Below are 22,949 nucleotides of genomic sequence, written 5' to 3' on the forward strand. Positions count from 1 at the left end.
CATGTGATAAAATTAGATAGACAATGTACCAGGTGCATACTTTTGATATACAATCTAAGTAAGAAATCAATATATAAATTAATAAAATGGTATATTTTCAATACAAAAATGCAAGCAAGCAACTTTTCTAGAATGTCATGTTTGCAAACATGGCATTTGTATAAATAGCTAATAACGCATAACTTTAATTACATGTGTATCTACTGTAAAAACTTGAGCTTTTTCTTAAAGTAAAATCGAGTAACCAATTATATTATAAATTAGCATATGTTTATAGGGTGAATTATCATATCACTCTTTCCATTAAAAGGCAGCTGCAGAAACCAAAGAATCTGGTGGTTTTATGAATATGGTTCTTTAAGAAGAACCATAAGGATTTTAAAATCATGAATAAGTGTCAAAATATTTATTTAGGTGATTGATAACAGGATAATTTTTCTTTGTCTTTAGTATAAATACCCTGACATCATCATCATTATATAATATTTGTAATATTTTATAGCATTTTAAAGCAAGTTTTCAAGGCCCTAGGAAGCTGCTATGATTAATAATGAAGCAAGGAGGAAAGGACTTTTGATAGTTTTCTCTTTTTTTGTTGTTTATTTTCCTCCAAAAGGAAAGTTGCATTTGAAAACACTTGGCTGTCCTGGAGAAAACAGGCAAAATTGGACAAAGCTGAAGTGCATAACTTCTCAAAAGAGCTCTGGGTATTGATACCTTTGCAAATTTTTAGAGTTACCCAGCAACATAAAAGAAACTAGGGAAAACAGTTTTTGTTGTCTTCTTACCTCTAAATCTCTGTTTTATGAGGGTTAAGTTTGGCTATAAATGTAGAACAATCCCCCTTGCCTTTTCTTTTCCCTCAAAAAAATTGCTTAAGATAAAATTATTTCTATTTCTTGTATAAATTTAGAGATTGATGGTCCAGATGCAAGAGATCCATGCTTCTTCAGTCTTTTACCTCTTCTATGAATGGACTCTACTCCCAAAGTCACCTTATGGTCCAAGATGGCTATTCCAGCCTCAGGTGTCATGCCCAAATGCCAGACAACAGAGGAGAACAAAAAGAAGGAGAATGGCTCATCTTCTCTTTTCTTTAAAGACGCTTAAAAATTATGCACATGGAAGTTATGAATTCTTTGTCACCTGGACTACTTAGCTGCAAGAAAGGCTGGGAACTATAGTTTTTATTCCACAGCCATATGCTCAGCTTTATATCAGTAATACTACTCTGAGAACAACAGATCAACTAGTGGCCTCTGCAGGTCCTCCCATCTCTATTCTGGGTTCACTAACATTCAGGCCTCCAATGGACTCATGCTGTGTCCCAGTCATGTAAATCAGAACCCTTCCCCCACATCATTCTATCTGTATCCCTTTCTCCAGGCCTAATGCCAATCTTCTGCTGCAGTGTCAGACACACCACAAAGCTAATCATAAGGTAAATGTGCTTCAAATTAAGATACGAATGCCCAAATATGTAGAATCATCCAAGAGGGAATTTCATCTTTAAAACTAGAAATATATTTTTATCTTTTGTCTATCCATTCCCCACCCAAACTGGTTGTTTTTTTAGAGGGAGTACAATTAATAAAATAGCATTACTACCAATTATCTAATCACCAATCACATTTCCTTGTCAATACCAACCCTCTTTTTTCCACCATTATTAATCACATATACCTATCTTTGGTAGATTCAGCAATACAAAGAATAACAAAACTTGTCACTGGAATGTATCATAAATATTTCAAACGCAGAATTCATTGCTTGTCAGTAGTAGAAAAAAGCTAAAATTTTAGATATTTTTTGATATTAAACTATACTTTCATTCTTGGTATAGTCCTTATTTAATAATAATTTGGTTGAATATGGCTTGCTAACATCTCTTTTATGACTTTTGTATATATAATGTTAGAAGAGACAATCCTATAATTTTTCATATATTGCTTGTAGTAAAAAATTATGCTAATGTTAAAAAATTAATTATAAGCCTTTCCTCTTTTTAAATTTTATTGAAAATCTGGACACAATAGAAATTATCTTTGTCTTAAAGTTTGGTAAAACTCACCTGTAAATCTTTCTCTACCTGGGGCATTAAAGTGAAGAGATGTCTTTACCATTTTGATTTATTAACAATTTTTATTCTACTCAAGTTTCTTCTCACAATTTTAAATTTTATCCAGAATGATATCCATTTCCTCTCAGCTTTTACATTTATAGAAACAAAGCTGCTCATAATATCCTTGTATTTGTAATTCTGTGATGTCTATATTTACTTTTTCTGTTTAGAGATAGTTTTGGAAAAATGGACTCATGTGATTCCTAACACATATAATACACAAAGGTGATTCCTGATGGGTTGAAAAGCTAATTAAGAAAGATTAAAAGGATAACATGAATACAAAAACATGTGAGCAAATATCCTCAATAATCTAGAAGTGAAGAAAACTTTAATAAAACAATGCACAATTCATAAAGAAATATATTGACATATTTTATAGAATTAATGTTATGGGCTTCTGTTCAGGGAAAGGTATCATAGACAAAATTATTAAGTATTTGGCAAACTGGAAAAAGATTTTTTAAATAATAGAAATTAGCAGGGGTCAACATCTAGCATACACAAGGAATTTACATATCCATAAGAAAAAGATGATAATTTCAATACATAAATGAATAAAACCAGGCAATTCATTGAAAGTCAAATCTGAATTTGCAAGTATATGAAGAAAAGGCCAACTCTTGATTCAACAATTAGAGCTAAGACAGCTATTACTGAGCCATAGAAATATGGGCCCTGTACATTGCTGATGGGAGTGTACACTGGTATAATTATTGTAGAGAGAAATCTAGGTGTACTTAGTGGAAGTGAATATGATCCAGTAATCTATTCCAGGGATGCATCCCAGAGAAACTTGAGCCCAGGTTCATAAGGGGACAAGCACAAAGATGTTCATTGTAGCAGCAGGTTAGAATCAGCTCAGTGCCCATCACTACAGAAATGAGTAAGTAAAATGTGGTGGTGTATGCATACAGTAAAATATTATTATCTGATATCCAGAAGCAACAAACTTGTATTTCATACAGTGGCATGGGTGACTCTCTGAATGAATGATAAAAAACATTAAATTTAAAAATTAAATAAAATAATTAAAATTAAAATTTTTAAATGACAAACAGAATGAAAGCCATAGAATAATGCCATTTATGTAAATTAAAAACAGATGCATATATAAAACAGCACCATATGTGTTTCAAAGAATCACACATATCCAAAGACATATGTACATAATAGAATTGTACTTATATTGAGGAGGCTGGTAAATTGAGTGAAAATGGGGGATGAATGACAAATTAATAAAAGGAAAATAAAAGAGATACCTTGGCATGAATAGTTGAAGTATGTGCTGTGTGTTAGCAAGTATCATTAACTCAACATCCTGCCCCTAAGATTAAAAAGATATAAATTATATAGCCATAATGCTTGTGCTCTATAAAAAGGAACAAATGTTACACATGAACCAAAATATATACAAATATTCTCCTTGATTCTTTAGACTGTCCCAAAACATTCCAGGCTTGCATCATTTTCTTAAGGAGGATTATGCCATTGTCCCCGCATCCTCAGTGATCTCTATGATACTCTTCAAGACACAATTTAAGTTCTACTTCTATAGAACCTTTAAACTTGTTCCATTCATGTAAATGACTTGTGAAACCCATTGCATTTACAAGCTGTACCACAACATCTAAAACGTAATACTCTTAACCACTCTATTGCCCTGTATTATGCCTTACTCAGGGTTTCCTTTACTAGATGTTAACTTTCTAGAGATCAGAGAGATTTCTTTGAAGCTTTCTGTTGTGCCTAGAGCAGTGTTGTACTCAAGGTTGGAAGATCTCAATTTCTTACTGGTCAGAATGTTATTTTCAGTTAAAAAGATCACATGGCAGGTAAAAAAATATGTACAGACAAATACTTAAAAACCTAAGAGAAGAAGCTGAGCTTCATTCATTTTAGTAACTGGCTAGTGATACAATAGACTTGAAGCACAGAAGGTATTCAACAAATATTTGTTGAAAGAATGCATCAGAAAAATGGACTAGTCTAGAGAGGACCTCAATAAACATTTTGGTTAATAGATTTTTAGTTAAGATTTGAAATTGTGATGCAAAGGGATAGATAGGCAAGATCATAGCTGAAAGTTGAAAAAAACTGATCTTTTTGCAGCTGCAAATTAGTTTTGAAAGTAGAGAAGCATAGAGCTAGAATTGCTATCACACTATGAATGAAATAGCCCTTCAATCAACATAGTAGGTAAAGTTTGCTTTAAGTCCTCACGTTTTTAAAGCCCCTCTTTCTTTTCTTGATGTTTCCTGTCTAGGACACTTTTCCTTCAATAAATCTTCACCTGTGACAGTCTACCTATATGTTTTCTGATTATTCCAGGCCATGAGAAACTATCACTATTTTCTCCCTGAACACTTAGAAAATTTTATTTTTACTTCAAATAAAACTAGCAAGAGCCAACTCAGAGTATGCTTCCTCAATCTAGAACACTTTTAAGTGAGATATTTTCTTATGTTTTTTGATGAAAATTATCATTTTCTTATTATTACAAAATATATGGATTATTTTTATAAGCCAAACTGTGGTAGGTCATTCCTCTGCTGGTTATGGAAGGAAGAAACGTCCTACATAGTGGAGGTGATAAACTGAGTTTTCACTGAGACTCAGAATCTCCTTTAGTTGCGCTCTGCAAATGATCTGAATGAGAACCAATGGCTTTCTCTGAAAGGGGACTTGAACTTTGTGTGGGATTCAAGAGATTGGAGCTTTGAAACAAGAAGCTATATGCAGCTTGCTCAGCTTTTTAGAACGTACAGAACAGATGTGGATCTGCTCAGGGGAATGGTGGTTGAAGGCAATATAATGCAAAGTGGAAAGAATCAAGGATATGATGTAATAAAACACTGATATAATATCTATTTCAATTAAGTACTAGTTTTGTGATCTTGACCAAGTCAGAAACGTCTCTGAAACTTTGTTTTCCTTTTTGTATGATAAGGAGGTTGGAAGATCTCGAATTCTTATTGATCTATGAATGTTATTTTCAGTTAACAAGATCACATGGCAGGTAAAAAAATTATGTACAGATAAGTGCTTAAAAACATGAGAAGAAGATGAGTTTCATTCATTTTAGTAACTGGCTAGTGATAAAATGGACTTGAAGCATAGAAGGTACTCAACAAACATTTGTTGAGGCCGGGCGCGGTGGCTCAAGCCTGTAATCCCAGCACTTTGGGAGGCCGAGATGGGCGGATCACAAGGTCAGGAGATCGAGACCATCCTGGCGAACACAGTGAAACCCCGTCTCTACTAAAAATACAAAAAAACTAGCCGGGCGAGGTGGCGGGCGCCTGTAGTCCCAGCTACTTGGGAGGGTGAGGCAGGAGAATGGCGGGAACCCGGGAGGCGGAGCTTGCAGTGAGCTGAGATCCGGCCACTGCACTCCAGCCTGGGCGACAGAGCAAGACTCCGCCTCAAAAAAAAAAAAAAAAAAAAATTGTTGAATGAATGCATCCTGAAAAATGCTGCAGAAGTAATGTCATGATACAGTGCTAAGACAAAAGAGACTCTCAGACTAGGTATATAGGCGGCAGAGGAAAGAACTTACTGAAGGCAGATAGGAAGAAGTCCTCTTTACTCAGGGGTCAGAATCAGGGAAAAGCTGCAGGAGCCAGGGTAGCTGTAGAATAAAAGTTCTGAAGAGACTAATACCTGTAGGGAAGACTAGCAATCATGTTTTAGAGAATTAAGATTCATTATAGAAATGCCTACTCAAATATATGTTAAACATCGTATCTGAACACTTGGGTTTACACTTGAGGCAGCTATAATAAAATGCAAGGCAAGAAAGGGGAGTGAGGAGCCCAATTAAATCACCATAGGCTTTAGAATTTAACAGACAAGGGTGTAACCAAGCTCTACCATTCACTAGTGATACAAATATTGACAAAATATTAATTGCTCTGAGACATCTAGAAAATGAAAATTTTAATTCTGACAAATGAAGATTGTAGTATCTACTTTGTAGATTTCTTTTGAAGATTCGTCAACATATGACAAGGGCCTAAAACATGCCTCACATGATTTATTCTTTATTGCTATTTTTATTATTTTTATTGTTACTGTAGATTTTATGCCGAATAAGGTATCAGCCAACTCAATATTCGTCTTGCCTTCAGTGAAAGAACTTGTAATTTGTAACAATGGCTTCTTTTTGTATTTTCTTCTCTGTGCTTTTTTTCTCCTTAAGGCTCTCTTAAAAGGTCTTCCCCCCCCACCAAAAACTCTACCTTTGCCTTAGTAGCACTGAAGAGGAAAAAGGACCTATCCGCAGCACCCAGTCTAGAGTAGCTTATGGCCTGCAAGGCTACGGGTTGGCCAAGTAGTCCCAGGATCTCAGAGGAACAGAAGAAGCAGGGGGACCGGGGAAGGGCAGACGGAGTCATTGAGGCATGGTTGAAGTGGTCTTTACTTGGCTCCACACAACAGATGGACTCTACCACATTCAAATGGACTTGGAGTACCTTCTCAGTAAGAGATGATGCCCCCTCAACTGTTTGTTTTCTTTTTTAAACAACATCTTCATGTGAGTGGAGAGTAGGAGGAATCCTGCTTCCTGAAGGTAACTGATTTCATAGTAGGTAAAGTCAGATATGAAGTTAAACTCTTCAATTAAACAGATTAACAATAAAATTAATTCGAGGTTTGTTATGGACAACACATTAATACTGGTAACTTGCCAGCAGATACGCTGTAGTCAACAAACAATACAGCTTGTTTACGATTGCTAAATCTAATTTTCAAAGAAATGTAGTTCTGGTAATTGTAAGCAAAACAATTAAAATTGTCTCAGTTAGTTTTTAAGTTACTTTCATCTTCAGGAGGTTTTTGAACTCTGTTAGAGACGGGTGGGCCTCATTCTGTCAGGTTGTAACTTAATTCCTCAACTCAAACTTCCCAGATCAAACATTATCAGGCCAGGCGACTGTTTTGGTTCAAGGATGATAAAGTATAGGGACAGGGTAGGCCAAGAGTAGAAGACAGTGGGAGGACTGGGTTTCACTTCTAATTTTTGGACCAAGCTTTTGTGGTGAGGAAATTGTTTTCAAGGGCTTAGAACAATCGCAGTTCCACAATCGCCGATAGAAAGTATGATTTCTCTAGAAAAAAAGTGTCTTAACCTATGAAGCTGTGTGTGAAGATCAAGTCTAGGGGATACGCTGAGGTCAAGTCATGCGACCAAAGAGCGGAAAACAGAGAGTGCTGCATGCAAGCGTGCTGGGCGTTTGTTTGGTTTGCTTGCCTGCTTAAAGTATCTGCTGGGAGGGATGGCGGCTAGAAGTCAGAGGCATTGACTTGATTTGAGGAACTGGTGAAGCGGAGTCCATGAGGTGCTGAGGTACTCTAAATAGGAGGCTAAGGTATGAGGGAAAACAAGGCTGGAGTCAAACAAAGGCGCCGTTGCGTCGCAGAATGCAACCTGAAGCGGCTCGCGGCTCCCTGGAGGGTAACCGGGGGAGACACAGCCGGGTGGCAGCCAGGCGGAGACCGCAGGAGCCTAGCCTCCGCCGCGGCCCCGCCCCCACGGATCCCCGCCCCCGCAGCTGCGGAACCAATGGGAGCCCGGAATGTTAGCGGGTGGGAGGTGCGGCTGGGTTGCTACAGCCAGGGCTGGGCGGCGGCGGGAGCTGCTGCAGGAGTCTCGCTGAGCTCGGGGCGGTGGCGCAATGGAGGGACTGGAAGGTGAGGCGATGAAGGGATGCGGGCAGGACGGCTAGAGCGGGCCCGGAACAGCTGGGGACCCTGGACACCAGTAGCAGGAAGGCGAGGGCAGGTTCGGAGCGGTGGACCTCACCGCGTCGCCGCCGCGTCTCTGGGGGCCGGGGCCGTAGGGAGCCGGACAGTCCCCGATGCAGTGGAGCGAACGCTCCCGGGCTGCCCCGCCTCAGACGGTCTTCAACTGGGCTTGCCAGCCCGGAGCCAGATCCTGCCTCTGGCAAGATGCCTGCACGTCTTTTCCTACTATTTTCTGATCTTGCTTGACTCCTGAGTGCCCTTTTAGTGATCCCAGTCTCTGGCCAGGTTTTGTTTTCCTTGCACTGGACTCTCTCCATTATTGTCCACGGCCTTAACATCACCAGGCCAGTTTGTGCTGGAGCCCCGGGGTGTGTCTCCAGCCTCGAGCTCCTGACATTCCTTGGCTAGTTTCCCTAGGTAACCGCTTTTTTACATTTCGACAGCATCTTCTGTCGGAGGGATGTCAGAGCATCTCCTAAGGAAGTGTCACTGGCCAGCTTTAGAGCCGGTACAATCGATTACCAGGAGGATTTGATGGCTTATTCACGGCCGGCCGCTGAGTGAGGAAGAGCCTGTAATTGATTCCTTATCTTTGGGTTTATCTTTGTACTGTAACCATGACTCCAGATTTTGCTTTGTTCCCAGTTCTTTCACTTTTTCTCTATTCTGTTTACCCATTTTATCCTGTGTAATGAAAGCATTCACCTAAAAACAAAGGAAGGAAAAAACCACGGTAACTAGCATTGGCAACAACAATTTCAAGATTTTTTAATTTGTTTTGATGAAGAACAAACCTTCAGAATTGAAAGATCTTCTTGTCTTGATTTAGCTCCTTTTCCCCTGTCTCCTAGTTTACACAGATTCAGCTGGAATTAAGAATTAGCAGAAGCTTTGAGTCTTGTGTATTGTTGCATGCCAGGGAGTAAAATATTGTACATTGTGTGATGAAGTGAAAAGTGGTAACCGGTAACTTTTTCAGTCACCTAAGTTCACCAAAAAACAGATGTAATAACGTGAGTAGGAGTTTATTTCGTGCTTTTGCTCTGATAAATAAATAATTCTGATAATTTTTCATTTGTGGACAGCTGCAGTGTGCTATGGCCGAATGAAGGTCTTGTTTTTTGCTTAGGTGTTTTTGGAAGATAATTCAAGTTTCCATGAAATAAGGAATTGTAATGATAGTACAGTATTTTTTTACTTTCAAGATACTTTTGTATCTTGGTGGGATTAAAGCACAGTGGGTAGGAGTATGGGTTCTGGAATTCTCATGAGATTATCATACACAATATGATAAGGTTTTTTACATATTATCTATAAAGTGTTTTTTAACAGTTTGCAGATTTTTATTATTTTATTCAACATTTGTTATTAAGACAAAGATCGTCATCTGATTTTTCACTTACATATCCTAAGCACCTAAAACAATGCCTGACACAAAGTGGGTACTCAATAAATATTTGTTGTTAAATAAATGTCTATTACGGGCATCTTTTTAGGTTCTAGGATGCAGCAAAGAATAAAAATGAGAAAGATTTACTCTCATCGAACCTACATTTTAGTGGACCTTACATTTTAACAGTGCTAAGATATTACTTTGGAAACCTTACTACGAATATTTTTAAAATGTAATGGAAACCTATTATGATACTCAGTTGGATAGGTGGACAAATAGGTAGGATTCTGTATTTATAGGCATGTTTTATGGACCTAGCTTATGATGTTATAGGGCCTAGCTTACGATGTTAATAGTGCTTGCTCTTTATTTTACTTTTTTTTTTTAAGAAAATAAGATTCTGTCATTAACTATAATGTGTTTAATTGGATAAATCGGGTTGAAATATGTGAAGTTGCCTTAAATTATGTAGGGCAAAACAGTTGAATTTTGGTAATTTCAAGTGGTTCAATTTAATAAAAGTTCTGAGAGCTTTCTGTTGAAGTTAGGATGGTGCCTTTCTCCCCTTTCTCCTTCTCCCCCTCCCTCCGCTAAGAGATTACACTTTGCAAATATCAAACTCTGAGTCTTAAGTTTACCGTTCATTAATTCATTCATCCATTCTTTCATTCTAGAAATATTGATACAGTGATAGATAAAGTAGTTTCTTACCTCTATTGGAAGTTAAAGTCTAGTACTTTGAAGGTGTCTAATAAATATTATATTGCAGTGTCCAGTAAGAAATATTCAAAAGTTTGCTTAATGTGTCAGAGTAATTGAGTAAGTATTGTACTCTGGCATTAGACATATGTTTCTAGTTAAAACCAGTTATCAGACATTGATCTTGGCTATAAAACCAGAAAATATATGGACTCTTGACAATTTCTATTAAAGATAATCTTACTCTTTCTTATAACTTTTACGTTATTTGCATGTAATCATATACCATTTGTTTTACTTTTGGTCTTCTGGGTCTTTACACTTCTTGAATAGTCAATAGATGAGGTATTAGGCTCAAGCCCTATACTTTGAAACCAAATGTAAGTTATCTATGTTTTTGTAGAATCAATATCTGAGCACTTCTACTTTCTGTGGGTAATTATAGCAAAGCCTTTTCATTCAATAAAATTTGTGCCCTACAAAATCTATCTAAGGATAATAGAAGTGGTTCTAGACTTGGGAGAGTTCTAATCTCTTACAAGCTTCTTTTTTTTTTTTTTTTTTTTTTTTTTTTTTTTGGTCAAATGAAGAGATGGTAAAATCTAAGCAGATTTTATCCTTGTATACAGTATTGTCATTCCCTTCATATCCCTAATAAATGGTTATAAAAATTATGGCAGAGGTCAGGCTGTCCTTTCCTCTTGCAGATTGTTGAAATTATTAGATCTTAGTACTGCCCTCTAAAACTTGATTAGAAGACTGACTGCTCTTCAGTGGTTTAAAGACAGTCATGTCTCATCAAAATTTCTGTTTTGTTTTATTTTTTCGTAGTATAAATGTATACTAGTTTACTGAATAATTTATCTTTATTTATATATCTAGCATTTATTGCTTTTTGGTACTGAGTTGGATGCCAGATATTTTAATAGACAGTATATTGGAGAGGACTGTGTTTGAGTCCTTGCTTTGTTTCTTTTTAGCTCTATGATGTGGTCAGTTTACTTAATCTAAACCCTTATTTTCCCTGCTATGAAAAAAATGGAGCTATTAAATATGTAACTACCTAAATTATATTAAGTATTAAATAATGTAATATATGTAAAACATTTAGCTAAGTGCCTAGTGCATAGGAGGCCCTCTCAGTGTGTGTTTGTTAGATGGAGAAAATCACAAAAAGCATGTTAGCAGGTCCAGTATAGGTAAAACATAGCATGCTTGGGAGGAGAGAAGGAAATACTGAAGCCAAGAGAGAAAAGAATTTAAAGGTGAAAGGGATTCATCAGCAGTGGCTCAGACTATTGAAAGGCCCAGTAGGATGGGGATTCAAAAGAGGGCTTCAGATTTGACCATTAGTAAATTAATAGTAATCAGTTACCTTCCTTTTTAATGTCATTATTATCTCCTTATTAAACAAACTTTCCCTGATTATCCATACTTCTCCAAGACAGCATTGTGACCATCTTTTCTCCCCTTACTTCGTTCTACCTTCATTGTGGTTATCACCATGTAACATTTTATATATTAGTTTTTATTTGTTTTTTCCCTATTAGATGAGTGAAAGCTCTATAAGATCAGAGTCTTTGTTTTTTTTTTTTTTTTTTTTTTTTTTTTTTTTTTATCATCTTTATACCCCTACCTCCTAGAACAGTTTCTGCCTCATGCTAGGTGCTCAACAAATACTTACTGAGTCAAGGAATGGATGTATTTCTTTCTTTGTTTCTTTCTTTCATTCTTCTTTTTTTTTTTGAGATGGAGTTTTGCTCTTGTTGCCCAGGCTAGAGTGCAGTGGCATGATCTCGGCTCACCACAACTTCTGCCTCCTGGGTTCAAGCGATTCTTCTGCCTCAGCCTCTGGAGTAGCTGGGATTACAGGCATGTGTCACCACGCCCAATTAATTTTGTATTTTTAGTAGAGACGGGGTTTCTCCATGTTGGTCAGGCTGGTTTCGAACTCCCGACCGCAGGCGATCCACCTGCCTTGGCCTCCCAAAGGGCTGGGATTACAGGTGTGAGCCATCGTGCCTGGAAGAATGGTTGTATTTCAATACAGTGCTTGGTCTGATAATGTCTCCCTGCAATTTAGACAGCGAGTGAATGAGAGGTAGGGAAGGACTAAGCAGAAAATGTAAGTTAGTGTTTCAAAAAATGTGCTCCTCAGGACGCTGGTGGAGGACTTTGGTCTTGGGAGTACAAAGGATTTCTGATAAAATAAATTTGGGGAAATAACAACATATTGTCTCTTTAAGACTAAGGGAGTTCTGCTCTAAGAGAACCCATTTAACTTAGTTTAATCTACCATTTTCCGAACATTTGGCCATGAAGCAAGGGATTTGAGGATAATTCCTAGTATAAATCATGGGTCATGTTCAGACTGGGTAGAAAGGGACACGCAGCCAGGAAATCCAGGCACTTTGGGAGGCCGAGACGGGTGGATCACGAGGGCAGGAGATCGAGACCATCCTGGCTAACACCGTGAAACCCCGTCTCTACTAAAAAATACAAAAACTAGCCGGGCGAGGTGGCGGGCGCCTATAGTCCCAGCTACTCGGGAGGCTGAGGCAGGAGAATGGCGTAAACCCGGGAGGCAGAGCTTGCAGTGAGCTGAGATCCGGCCACTGCACTCCAGCCTGGGCGATAGAGCGAGACTCCATCTCAAAAAAAAAAAAAAAAAAAAAAAAAAGGAAAAGCAACTCACTTTGAGATCGAGATAGTAACTTAGAGAAAGGTAGGAGGTAGAATTCTATGGTTAAAGAGGAAACTTGAGTGTTTTAAAGTCCAGAGTTGGTTGTTTAGGCAGTAGTTTTGCCAAACTAGAGTGCAGGTGACTAAAATGCTGTGAAGGGTGAAGGTTGTGTGTTGAGTTGGGTAGGCATTGACTAGGTTAAGACAAAAACTCTTGTAGGATGAGCTGAAAAGGGTAAATCTTGTGAGACACTGGAGAATATTGATTTGGAAGTAATTCGATTTTAGAAAGGATACTGGGAAGAAAGTGGTATAACATATTTTGTGCTTCAAAGAAAAGGTTTGTTGAGCATTAAAGGAATCAAATGAACGATGATAGAATATAAGACTTACCAGCAGTAAGGAGATAGACATGCCACAAGGGAGACCAGAACTGTTCTTAATTTCCAAGATTTCTTTGAAAATGTTCTCTCACGGTTCTTAAATGTATGCATTTTAAAATGTCACAACTATTTTAAATAAAATAATTATTTCTCATCACTTACAGTGTTAGATAAAGATACCATTTCAAGTCTTATCATCATATAGGTTTTGAAGTTGCAAAATATAAGCAACTCATAGTTGCAAAATATAAGCGACTCATAATGGAATCAACAGTGTGTGCCAAATGAATTTTGCATGGAGAGATTGGCTTTTTAAGAGTTCTAGAATATTAAAGTACTTTTTTGACTTGGTTCTATCTATCACCTTGAGTGCTTATTTCAACAATATTTGCTTTCTGTTACAATATTCACCCCTCTGAATATCATCTTTCTCTTGTATTTTTGTAAGCTACAAAATTTGCTTGTTTTTGCCACTTAGGAAAGGTTAGTGGAGTTTGCCTGCATGTCTTGGAAAGTAGTATTTTTTATTTCTGTAGGTTTTGAAGCATTTTATATGTAATAGTTGATCCTCTGAAATTTTAAAGTAAATTGAGCAAATATTAGCCTCATTTAACAGATGTTAAACTGAGTCTGCCTATATGAGTAGTCATACATTTCCTTCTAATTCATGTCTTAAAGGCTTTTCTAATAAGGAGTTCTTTGCTGTAAGTCCTTTCAGGTTCTCAGTTCTCTGTGTAAATAAGTGGAAATTATTTCCTCAACATGGTATATACTACCTGAAGCATTCATTCTACCATCTGCAATTGGTTTAATCATTCTTATATATAAACTTTATTTAAAAAATCAGTAAGAAAGATGTCTTCTATGTAATTTTCTTGCTAACGTGGTCTTAAGGTAGATTTTGTTAAATTACAGTATGTTACAGATAAAAGGGGACCATATATCATTTAACTTAAATTCCTTATTTTATATAAGAAAATCTAAACCTTAGAAAACTTAAATATCTTGCCTGGGGACTCATAGTTCTCAGTGACAGAGCTGGGGACTTGAAGTCAGATAATATAAGACAAATTCCAGTGCTTTTTCAACTATAGTTGCCATGTCTTTTAATGAATTTAATTAGAGCAAAATGTGGCTTTTGACTCTGAGGCCTAAGGTATTTATCATGATCTGGATAGAAGGTTCCATTAATATGTTTTTTAAAAATTATTTTAGTAATAAAATTTATATCCAGGCACATGATTATTTTAATTTTAATTGAGTGAAAGGTTTTACCCTAGACTCTTCAGATCAACTCAGTATGCCACTTTACTGATTACCAGCAGTATTTCTTCATGCCTTGGAGATTAATAAGATAAATTTTGTTTTTAAGGTTTAGTAATTTACCATAGAGATAACTTTTAAGGTAAAAGAACATGACAAATTGATTTGTTTAAAATAATTCCAAGAAAACTACATATTTTCAACTAATAAACTTGGTTATCCTTAGATTATGACTTTTCTGTGTTTATTCTGGTCTTTTTGCCCACTGATAACTCTTAAGCCCATTTTAATTGATAATTTTGCTTACTTCAAAATACAGTAAGAAGTATTTTTTACAGCAACTGACAACTTACCAATGAAACTAAAGAAAACATGACAATGTGAAGTTTCACAATTTAAATTATAGAAATTATTTTAAATTTTTTTTTAAATTTTACTTTAAGTTCTGGAATACATGTGCAGAATGTGCAGGTTTGTTACACAGGTATACATGTGCTATGGTGGTTTGCTGCACCCATCAACCTGTCATCTAGGTTTTAAGCCCCGCATGCATTAGGTATTTGTCCTAATGATCTCCCTCCTCTTGCCCGCTACGTCCTGACAGGCCCTGGTGTGTGATGTTCGCCTCCCTGTGTACATGTGTTCTCATAGTTTACCTCCCACTTATGAATGAGAACATGTGGTGTTTGATTTTCTGTTCTTGTGTTAGTTTGCTGAGAATGATGGTTTCCAGCTTCATCCATGCCCCTGCAAAGGACATGAACTCATTCTTTTTTATGGCTGCATAGTATTCCATGGTGGATATGTGCCACATTTTCTTCATCCAGTCTATTATTGATGGGCATTTGGGTTGGGTCTAAGTCTTTGCTATTGTAAATAGTGTTGCAGTAAGCATACGTGTGTGTGTGTCTTTGTAGTAAGAATGATTTATAATCCTTTGGGTATATATCCAGTAATGGGATTGCTGGGTCAAATGGTATTTCTGGTTCTAGATCCTTGAGGAATCACCACATTGACTTCCACAATGGTTGAATTAATTTACACTCCCACCAACAGTGTAAAAGTGTTCCTATTTCTTCACATCTTGTCCAGCATCTGTTGTTTCCTGACTTTTTAATGATCGCCATTCTAACTGGCATAAAATGATACTCTGTTTTAGAGAATGAAAGCGTTGTCCAAATTGAAGAATTGTTACCTTGCTACCGGGTAGAAGTTCCCTCCATAGGTCTTGACATCAGTACACATGCACATGTTGTATTTTGTCACAGTGCTATACTCTATGACCAGCTAATATTAGAAGACATTATAAATTTATATATATGTTATATATATCTTTATTTTGGGTGAAGTAATTGCATTCTTTTCCAAAAAAGATTTCTTTGGGGTATAATTGCTTTTAAATTATCCCCAAATAGCATTATTTTAAAATGGGATTGTATGTGTTTATGCCTTATAGTGATGATAATTTTCTTTTTCAAAAAAATTTTTAAACATGTTTGATAGCTTGTGGAAATTAAGCTATCAAATTAAGCTATCAGTCAAGAACTGGATTTTATTATATGGTAATATTCTGGTTGCTGTTATGTTTTAATTTTTTTGTATAAAAAATAGGAGATGATTTGGTTCTTAGATCTATTTAATAAGTAAATAATATAGATTATGTTGGCTTTATGAGAACAATAATTGTGTTATTCTGTCCTTGTGTTAATATTACTTAATGCATGCTTAGTATGTAGTTTTTCTATGTGCTGAATTTATTTTTCTCAATAGTTAATTTTTATAAGATTTTGCTTTGTCATCTATTTAACAAGTAAATAAACAAATACACTTTTAAGTATAATATGTGGTGCTTTTTAATATTTTTTATTGATGAATTTTAAAATCATTCCTTAGTATGTAAAAGAATACATGAAAACTATAAGCAAATTTAGTAGATTAGTTAGCATGTGATGTTACTTAGACCATCATTTTGAAGACATTCTTATCTAAATGAACCTAATGGTTTCCATTTAGTAACTCTGGATTGTTAGTGGACTTAAGTGATCCAGATAAATGAGATGCTGTCCCTAAATAACTTAGCTCCTGGTGTTGGAGAAGGACAAATCAGGCAAATCTTAGCTTTGCTTTTGTAGTGTTGACTGCTTAACTGCCATTACACAACGTTGCCTCCATCTGAGATGACAAGTAGTCACTATCCACCAGTCAAATAGGACAGTGGAGTAACAGGAAAATGAGAAAACAAAACAATTCTTCTGTTACTGTATTTGAATGCAATCTTACTAGTATCTATTTTGGTTTGCCTGCTTAGTTCTCTGTGAACTCACTACATTTCTTGGACCAGGTTATATGGAGTCATAATTGTACTTTTAAAAATTAGTTTGTTACTTCTAAAGGAAAATGTTTTTCTATTTGTCTTTCGTATGGTAAAAGAATTTCAGCATCTCTAAAATGTTCAGCAGAAACTAAGGGGAAAATGTTACATGTTTAAGTATCATTTTTAGGAAATTACAGGTATGAAAACAAGTTTATGTTTGATATTTGGAAATAAAATAAAATGACAAAATGAATTATGTAGAGTCACAAAGAATGTAGTTTCTTTTTTTTTTTATTTTTAGTAATAGCATTTGTTGTATTCAGGTACATGATAGTTATATTAATTTTGTTAATAATTGAGTGAAAGTTGTAGCTACCTCTTTATTTAATTTTGTTTGTAAGGTCAGAATATCTCCATTTACTAGTCCACTGACTCTTATATAAGTTGTATATGTAAAAAATAATAATTCACATAATGTATGTAATTGCATAACTAGGTGATAGCATTGAATGTTCTATTGTTTGGTGATAAACAGAATAAGATTCCTTTTATTCTATATACTTCAAATCATTGGAGGAAGTCGCTGAACTGATCACTAATGGTATTTCTTCATGCCTTGGAAATTAATAAGATAAATTTTGTTATTAAAATGTAGTAATTTACCATAGAGATAGCCTATAAGTTAAGAGAATATGACAAATTGATTTGCTTAAAATAATTACAAGAAAAGTAGATATTCCCAACAGTATTAGTTTGGATATCTTTAAATCATGACTCTTGCATATTTATCTTGACCTTTTTCACCACTGATAACTAAGTATTATGCTCCTTTTAATAGATAATTTTGGTTAGTTCAAAATGCAGTAAAACATTTTTCACAAAAACTGATAATTTACCTATAAAACTAAAAGATTAAAATGTGAAGTTGCACAATTTTAAGTTATAGAAATTATTTATTAAATTCCTTCCTGTTTTAGAGAATGGAGGTGTTGTCCAAGTTGGAGAATTGTTACCTTGCAAGATTTGTGGAAGAACATTCTTTCCAGTAGCATTAGTGAGTAGACTGATTTTGTACCTTTATGGTTTTACAGATCTGTAATTGTTCAATAATTCTGGTCAATTCTCATGGGAAGAACTTATGTGGAATAGTTTTTCAAGAGTTAATGGGTAATATTCTTTGTTCAAGGGTCTTGATTTCAGCTATGCCATTCTTCCAGAATGCTTTCTTTCCTTCAGAATTTGGTCTTCAGAACTCTTCTATTAAAGTTTAAAGTTATTCCTAGTTTTATGAGACTCTTACCAAAAACAAACAAAATCACAACAAACGAAATCAGATACCTTAGAAATAAGTAATTATTTGCAGATACAAAATAATATAATGTCTGGAATTTGCTTTATAGGATTTCAGGAAAAAATCAGGGATAGGTGAAACAAAATTGTTCAAATATTGGTAACTGTTGAAGCTGGGTGGTAAGTAGTAAAAGGGAATCAATTATCCTTTTTTGTCACCTCTTATGTTTGAAATGTTTCAAAGAAAAAGATTTTTTCAATGTAAAAGTACACCTGAAATTTTTTATGTGTTCTTTAGATATGTTAGCTACTTAGTAAGTACAAATAAAAACGCTTTTAACTAATCTTAATAAAAATTACCTAATTAAATAGGGAATAATAAAAATTATGCCTATGTACCTTACATATTTTAATTTCAAACACAGATACACATTTATTAATACTTTGATGTAAGACAGGATTTTTCTGTGAATATGGATCTGCTGATTAAAGTTCTGCCCTATTCCACTGTGCATCCTCTTACTTTTTCTGGTTTGTTTCTTTAAAGCAAAGTGAGGAATTAATGATCCAAAATGTCCTTCTGACTGTAAGAACCTTTTAAATAATGATGGCTTTTTTGTAATCTTTTAAAAACATCTTGCCCACACATTCAATGATTTTTTTTAATCAATTTATTATTTTTTAGAGTGTTCAGCTGAATTTCACAGCAAATAAAAAAAAAAAGCCTTTTTCTGCTCTCTTTTATGTGGTATTTAACTTAATAATGTTATAACAACTAAAACTTGAGTTACGTTGGGAAACAAGCACCACATACACTTGACATATATAACTTAATAAGGAACATATATACATGGGTCCACTAGAGAGTCATCTGCTATCCTCATTTAAAAAAAAGAATACTTAAGAGCTGTAATTACAGTGCTTGTTTGTTGAAATGAAAACTGAAAATAAGTATGTAAAGTAGTTGATTGCTAATTGTCTACTGAAAGCCTACGAGGCTCCAAGACACCAAATAATCCAGTTTTGAGGTTTCGTTTTTCCCAGAGAAAGTTTGACAGTTCTACCTTCTTCAGTGTTTATGAAAATACAAAAGAAAAAAGTGTATTTAGTGTACCGATGTCATCAGTCATCGTGCTTAATATATTGGAGGGAGAATGTTTATCCAGTTGGAGGTCATTTAAGACAGTTTCCATTCTAATGTCCCTAAACTGAATAACTGAATATAAATGAATGAATGGACGACTCTATAAAAACAAACAAACAAACAAAAAACCTGTAGGAGTTTTAAACACTAGATAGCTCAAGAAAAATCGTAGGTGAAGAAAACTGCTAAATTTGAGTTCCAGAAGGGAGGAAAAGAATTAGTATGAGGGAAGGACACAAATCAGACCACCTGTCCTATTAGGTTGTGTTAACTTTATATTAGCATACTACTATTATGTTAACTTTAGTAATCCAAACTACTACTCTTACGTTAACTTTTGTAATCCTAAAACTAATGTATTCTTTGTATTTTCTTTTTCTAGTATCTATGTTCAGGTATTTAATGGAGACTTTTTTTTTTCCCCAGTGTAGTAATTTTGACTTTGTTACTTTTTCTTAGTGTTACAGGACACAGAAATATGTTGCAGGAAAAGCGTCCCAATGGAGACCCTAAAAGAGAGTTTTTGGATTTTGCACACGAGTTTAGGGCGAGTTCGCAGTGCAAAGTGAAAGCAAGTTTATTAAGAAAGTAATGAAAGAACTGGTACTCCATAGACAGAGCAGCCCTGAGGGCTGCTGGTTGCCCATTTTTATGGTTATTTCTTGATGATATGCTAAACAAGGGGTGGATTATTCATGCCTCCTCTTTTTAAAACATATAGGGTTAGTTCCTGATGTTGCTATGGCATTTGTAAACTGTCATGGCACTGGTGGGAGTGTAGCAGTGAGGCTGACCAGAGGTCACTCTCGTCACCATTGTGCTTTTGGTGGGTTTTGTCCGGTTCCTTTACTGCAACCTGTTTTATTAGAAAGATCTTTATGACCTGTATTTTGTGCTGATCTCCTATCTTATCCTGTGACTTAGGATGCCATAACCATCTGGCAATGCAGCCCAGTAGGTTTCAGCCTCATTTTACCCAGCTCCTGTTTAAGATGGAATTGCTCTGGTTCACACACTTCTGACGTTAGTAATGTACAAACTAGGAGAAGAGTATTAAATAACTTAATGAAATGTTAGAATAGTGTTTATAATATATATATATATATATATTTTTTTTTTTTTTTTCTAGCGAGAAAGATAACTTAGAGCATGCCTTATATAAACCTTTTACAACTTAACTTTTGGTTAAGGCAAGATATATCTTATTTATTTATTATTTTGTATTCAGATTTTTCATTTGGTCTTAGATTTTTAAACTGGTCTCAATGTAAATAAAGTTCTGTAGTCTTACCTTCTGTAGAAAAGATAATAATAGGCTACATTTCTTTTTCTTAACAGAAAAAACATGGACCCATTTGCCAGAAAACTGCTACTAAAAAACGGAAGACTTTTGATTCAAGCAGACAGAGAGCTGAAGGAACTGATATTCCAACAGTAAAACCTCTCAAACCAAGGGTAACTATAGAACCTTTTGAACAGTATGAACCTTGGTGTTATGTATGTTGAAAAATATTATATTATCTGTTACATTAAGATTAAGAATAAACACAATTATCTGCTACATTAAGATTAAAGAATAAATACAATTATATGTTCAGTTTAGAAATTATCAGAAGCTTATAAAACAAATTTTATTTTAAACAATAAGCTTTTAAACTTCAAAGGAGAGACCAAAGTGTGGTCTCAAACTCCATCAATTACAGTGAGATTTTTATAGCATTGGAGAGCCAATTGCTGTCCCACATTCTTTTCATTATTAAAAGCTTTCAATGTAACTTAAGTTCTTATTTATTACATCTTCTACCATTATGATAATCTCTACATCCAGAAAGTTAAGCAATTATTTACAGACATTTTAGCATAATAGATACTGCTTATTTTGACATATTGACTGCTAGGATTTGTAATCTGTATAATGTTTCTAAGGAAAAGTTTTATCAATTGTTCAGTGTCCAGATATAGTTGTTGTCAGCTTATTTTCTTTCTTGAAACCAAAACAATGAACCTATTGTGATAATCTCTCCTTAATATCTGTCATGTATTATAGTAATCCCTTGGTGTTTGTGGGAGATTGGTTCCAGGACCTGCCTCTGATATCAGTATCTGTGGATACTCAAACTCCTTTTGGCATAGTACTTATGCACATCCTCCCATATACTTTATGTCTAGATTACTTATTATTTAATGCAATGTAAATAGTTGTTGAATTGTGTCTTTAATGTTTGTTACTTTTTATTGTTACATGGTTGTTTACTTTTTTCCTGAATGTTTCTGATTCATGGTTGGTTGAATCCATGGATGTGCAAGCCACGAATGTGGAACCCATGAGTAGAAGGGTCAACTGCGTATTGCTAGGAGTAAATTACTTACGTACTTATTCAGCATAGTTGTGAAGCATCGTTGAGTGAAATGGTCTAAGCTAAGTACCTGATTGAATAGGTTTTTGAAACAAAATCCTACTGTTAATGGTAATGACTTCTTCCAGTGGTATAAGAACATTTTTCTATGGGGAAATTAATCTTACTAATAAAAAATCATTTGATGATAGAAAAATTAGATGTTCATTTTTATTTTTACTGTGAACATTTAAAGTAAGGATGGTAAAGTTTGAGTAAGCTATATAAATCAATATATGACGTTTTTCTTAGGTACCTGCTACCTATATTAGCCTTAACTTGCTTTGGTAGATAAAATTGCCAAATCTTTGGAGGCAGTATAATATAATGCGTGCTAAAATTGGCTCAACAGTCATGCTGTCTGAATTTAACCTTCACTTTGCTACATACCGTATTATTCTGACCAAGTTATTTATTGTAATTATGCTTCTGTTCTCTGTAAAATGGTGATAGTAGTAGTATTTATCTTGTGTGGTTATTGTAGGGATTACATAAGATTATCCATGGTGATTTCAATGAATATTAGTCATCTTGTTTCTTTTATAAGGAATTGGGGTTGTAAACATAAAAATTGAATTATAGGAAAAAGCAAAGTGAAAAACCATTGCTTTGAATTAAGTGTTCATTGCCTTGTTACCTAAAACTGTGGCCCACAGAGCAGTAATAGCGGCAGTATTTGGGAACTTGTTAGACATGCAGAATCTAAGCCTCCTCCCAAACATACTGAATTAGAATCATTTTAAGAACATCCTTGGGTGAGTCATGCACATTAAAGTTTGAGAAGCAGTGTCTTAGAAGCTTTGTATGTTGTAAGTGTAGTTCTTAATATATTTACCTGTATCAAGAAAATCTTACAAAATCATAAGAAGAGTGGGGCAAAGCAAATACAAACTTCATTTTTGGAAAAACAAAAGGTAGGCATAATTCATAGATTACCAAATATACGTAAGGACTGCCCCAAAGCAGTTGAAATCCAGGAGAAATTACCCATAAGAGGAGGTATAGGAAATTGCTTGGTGGCCTGTGGCTGGATTCTGGAAAGATTTCCAGAATCTACCTTAAAGGTGAGGGGTTTCCTCATCTTAAAAGTGATTCCTTAAAGGTGAGAGATCTTATCAGATAGTATCTTTACTGTTGTTTAGTACAGCCAAGGCAGAAACTGGGAGGAGCTGAAGGAATTTGGATAGCTACCAAATGATTCCTATCTTATCTCCTGGAATGAGCAGGGCTGAAATTGTATAAAAGCCAGGAGGGAGAGAATGGTGGGAGTAGGAATAGATTGTTGAGGAGGCCTAGTGTCAGAGGCCCTTAGAAAACATTAGTGAAAATACCTTTCCTGAAGATGAAGGGCTGACCTAAAAGGCTGTGGCCTTTATTTTTTGAAGTGGTTCTCATAGGATCTGAGGGAAGCAGGGTGTAATTACACAGAGACGCCTTATTTGCAGGAACTAGTCTGAATCTGTTGCAATAGAGAGGAGAGCTGCTGGTTTGTGTAGCTACCCTGGGCCTCTCCTC

At 35.3% G+C, this 22,949-nt stretch overlaps 1 protein-coding gene across 2 annotated transcripts in view; it reads left to right on the plus strand.

Annotated features, from left to right (window-relative positions):
* The first annotated feature begins 7,698 nt into the window (after positions 1-7,698).
* Positions 7,699-22,949, plus strand: part of ZC2HC1A (zinc finger C2HC-type containing 1A) — a 54,126-nt gene continuing 38,875 nt past the window's right edge. For both annotated transcript variants that reach the window (XM_010367765.2, XM_010367767.2), the window contains exons 1-3: positions 7,699-7,816; positions 17,582-17,658; positions 20,377-20,493. In XM_010367765.2, coding sequence (XP_010366067.1) covers positions 7,801-7,816; positions 17,582-17,658; positions 20,377-20,493 — 210 coding nt within the window. In that variant the 5' untranslated portion in view covers positions 7,699-7,800. The remainder of the gene's footprint in view (positions 7,817-17,581; positions 17,659-20,376; positions 20,494-22,949) is intronic.

Source organism: Rhinopithecus roxellana, chromosome 9 (genome assembly GCF_007565055.1).
Source record: "Rhinopithecus roxellana isolate Shanxi Qingling chromosome 9, ASM756505v1, whole genome shotgun sequence".
Taxonomy (NCBI): domain Eukaryota; kingdom Metazoa; phylum Chordata; class Mammalia; order Primates; family Cercopithecidae; genus Rhinopithecus; species Rhinopithecus roxellana.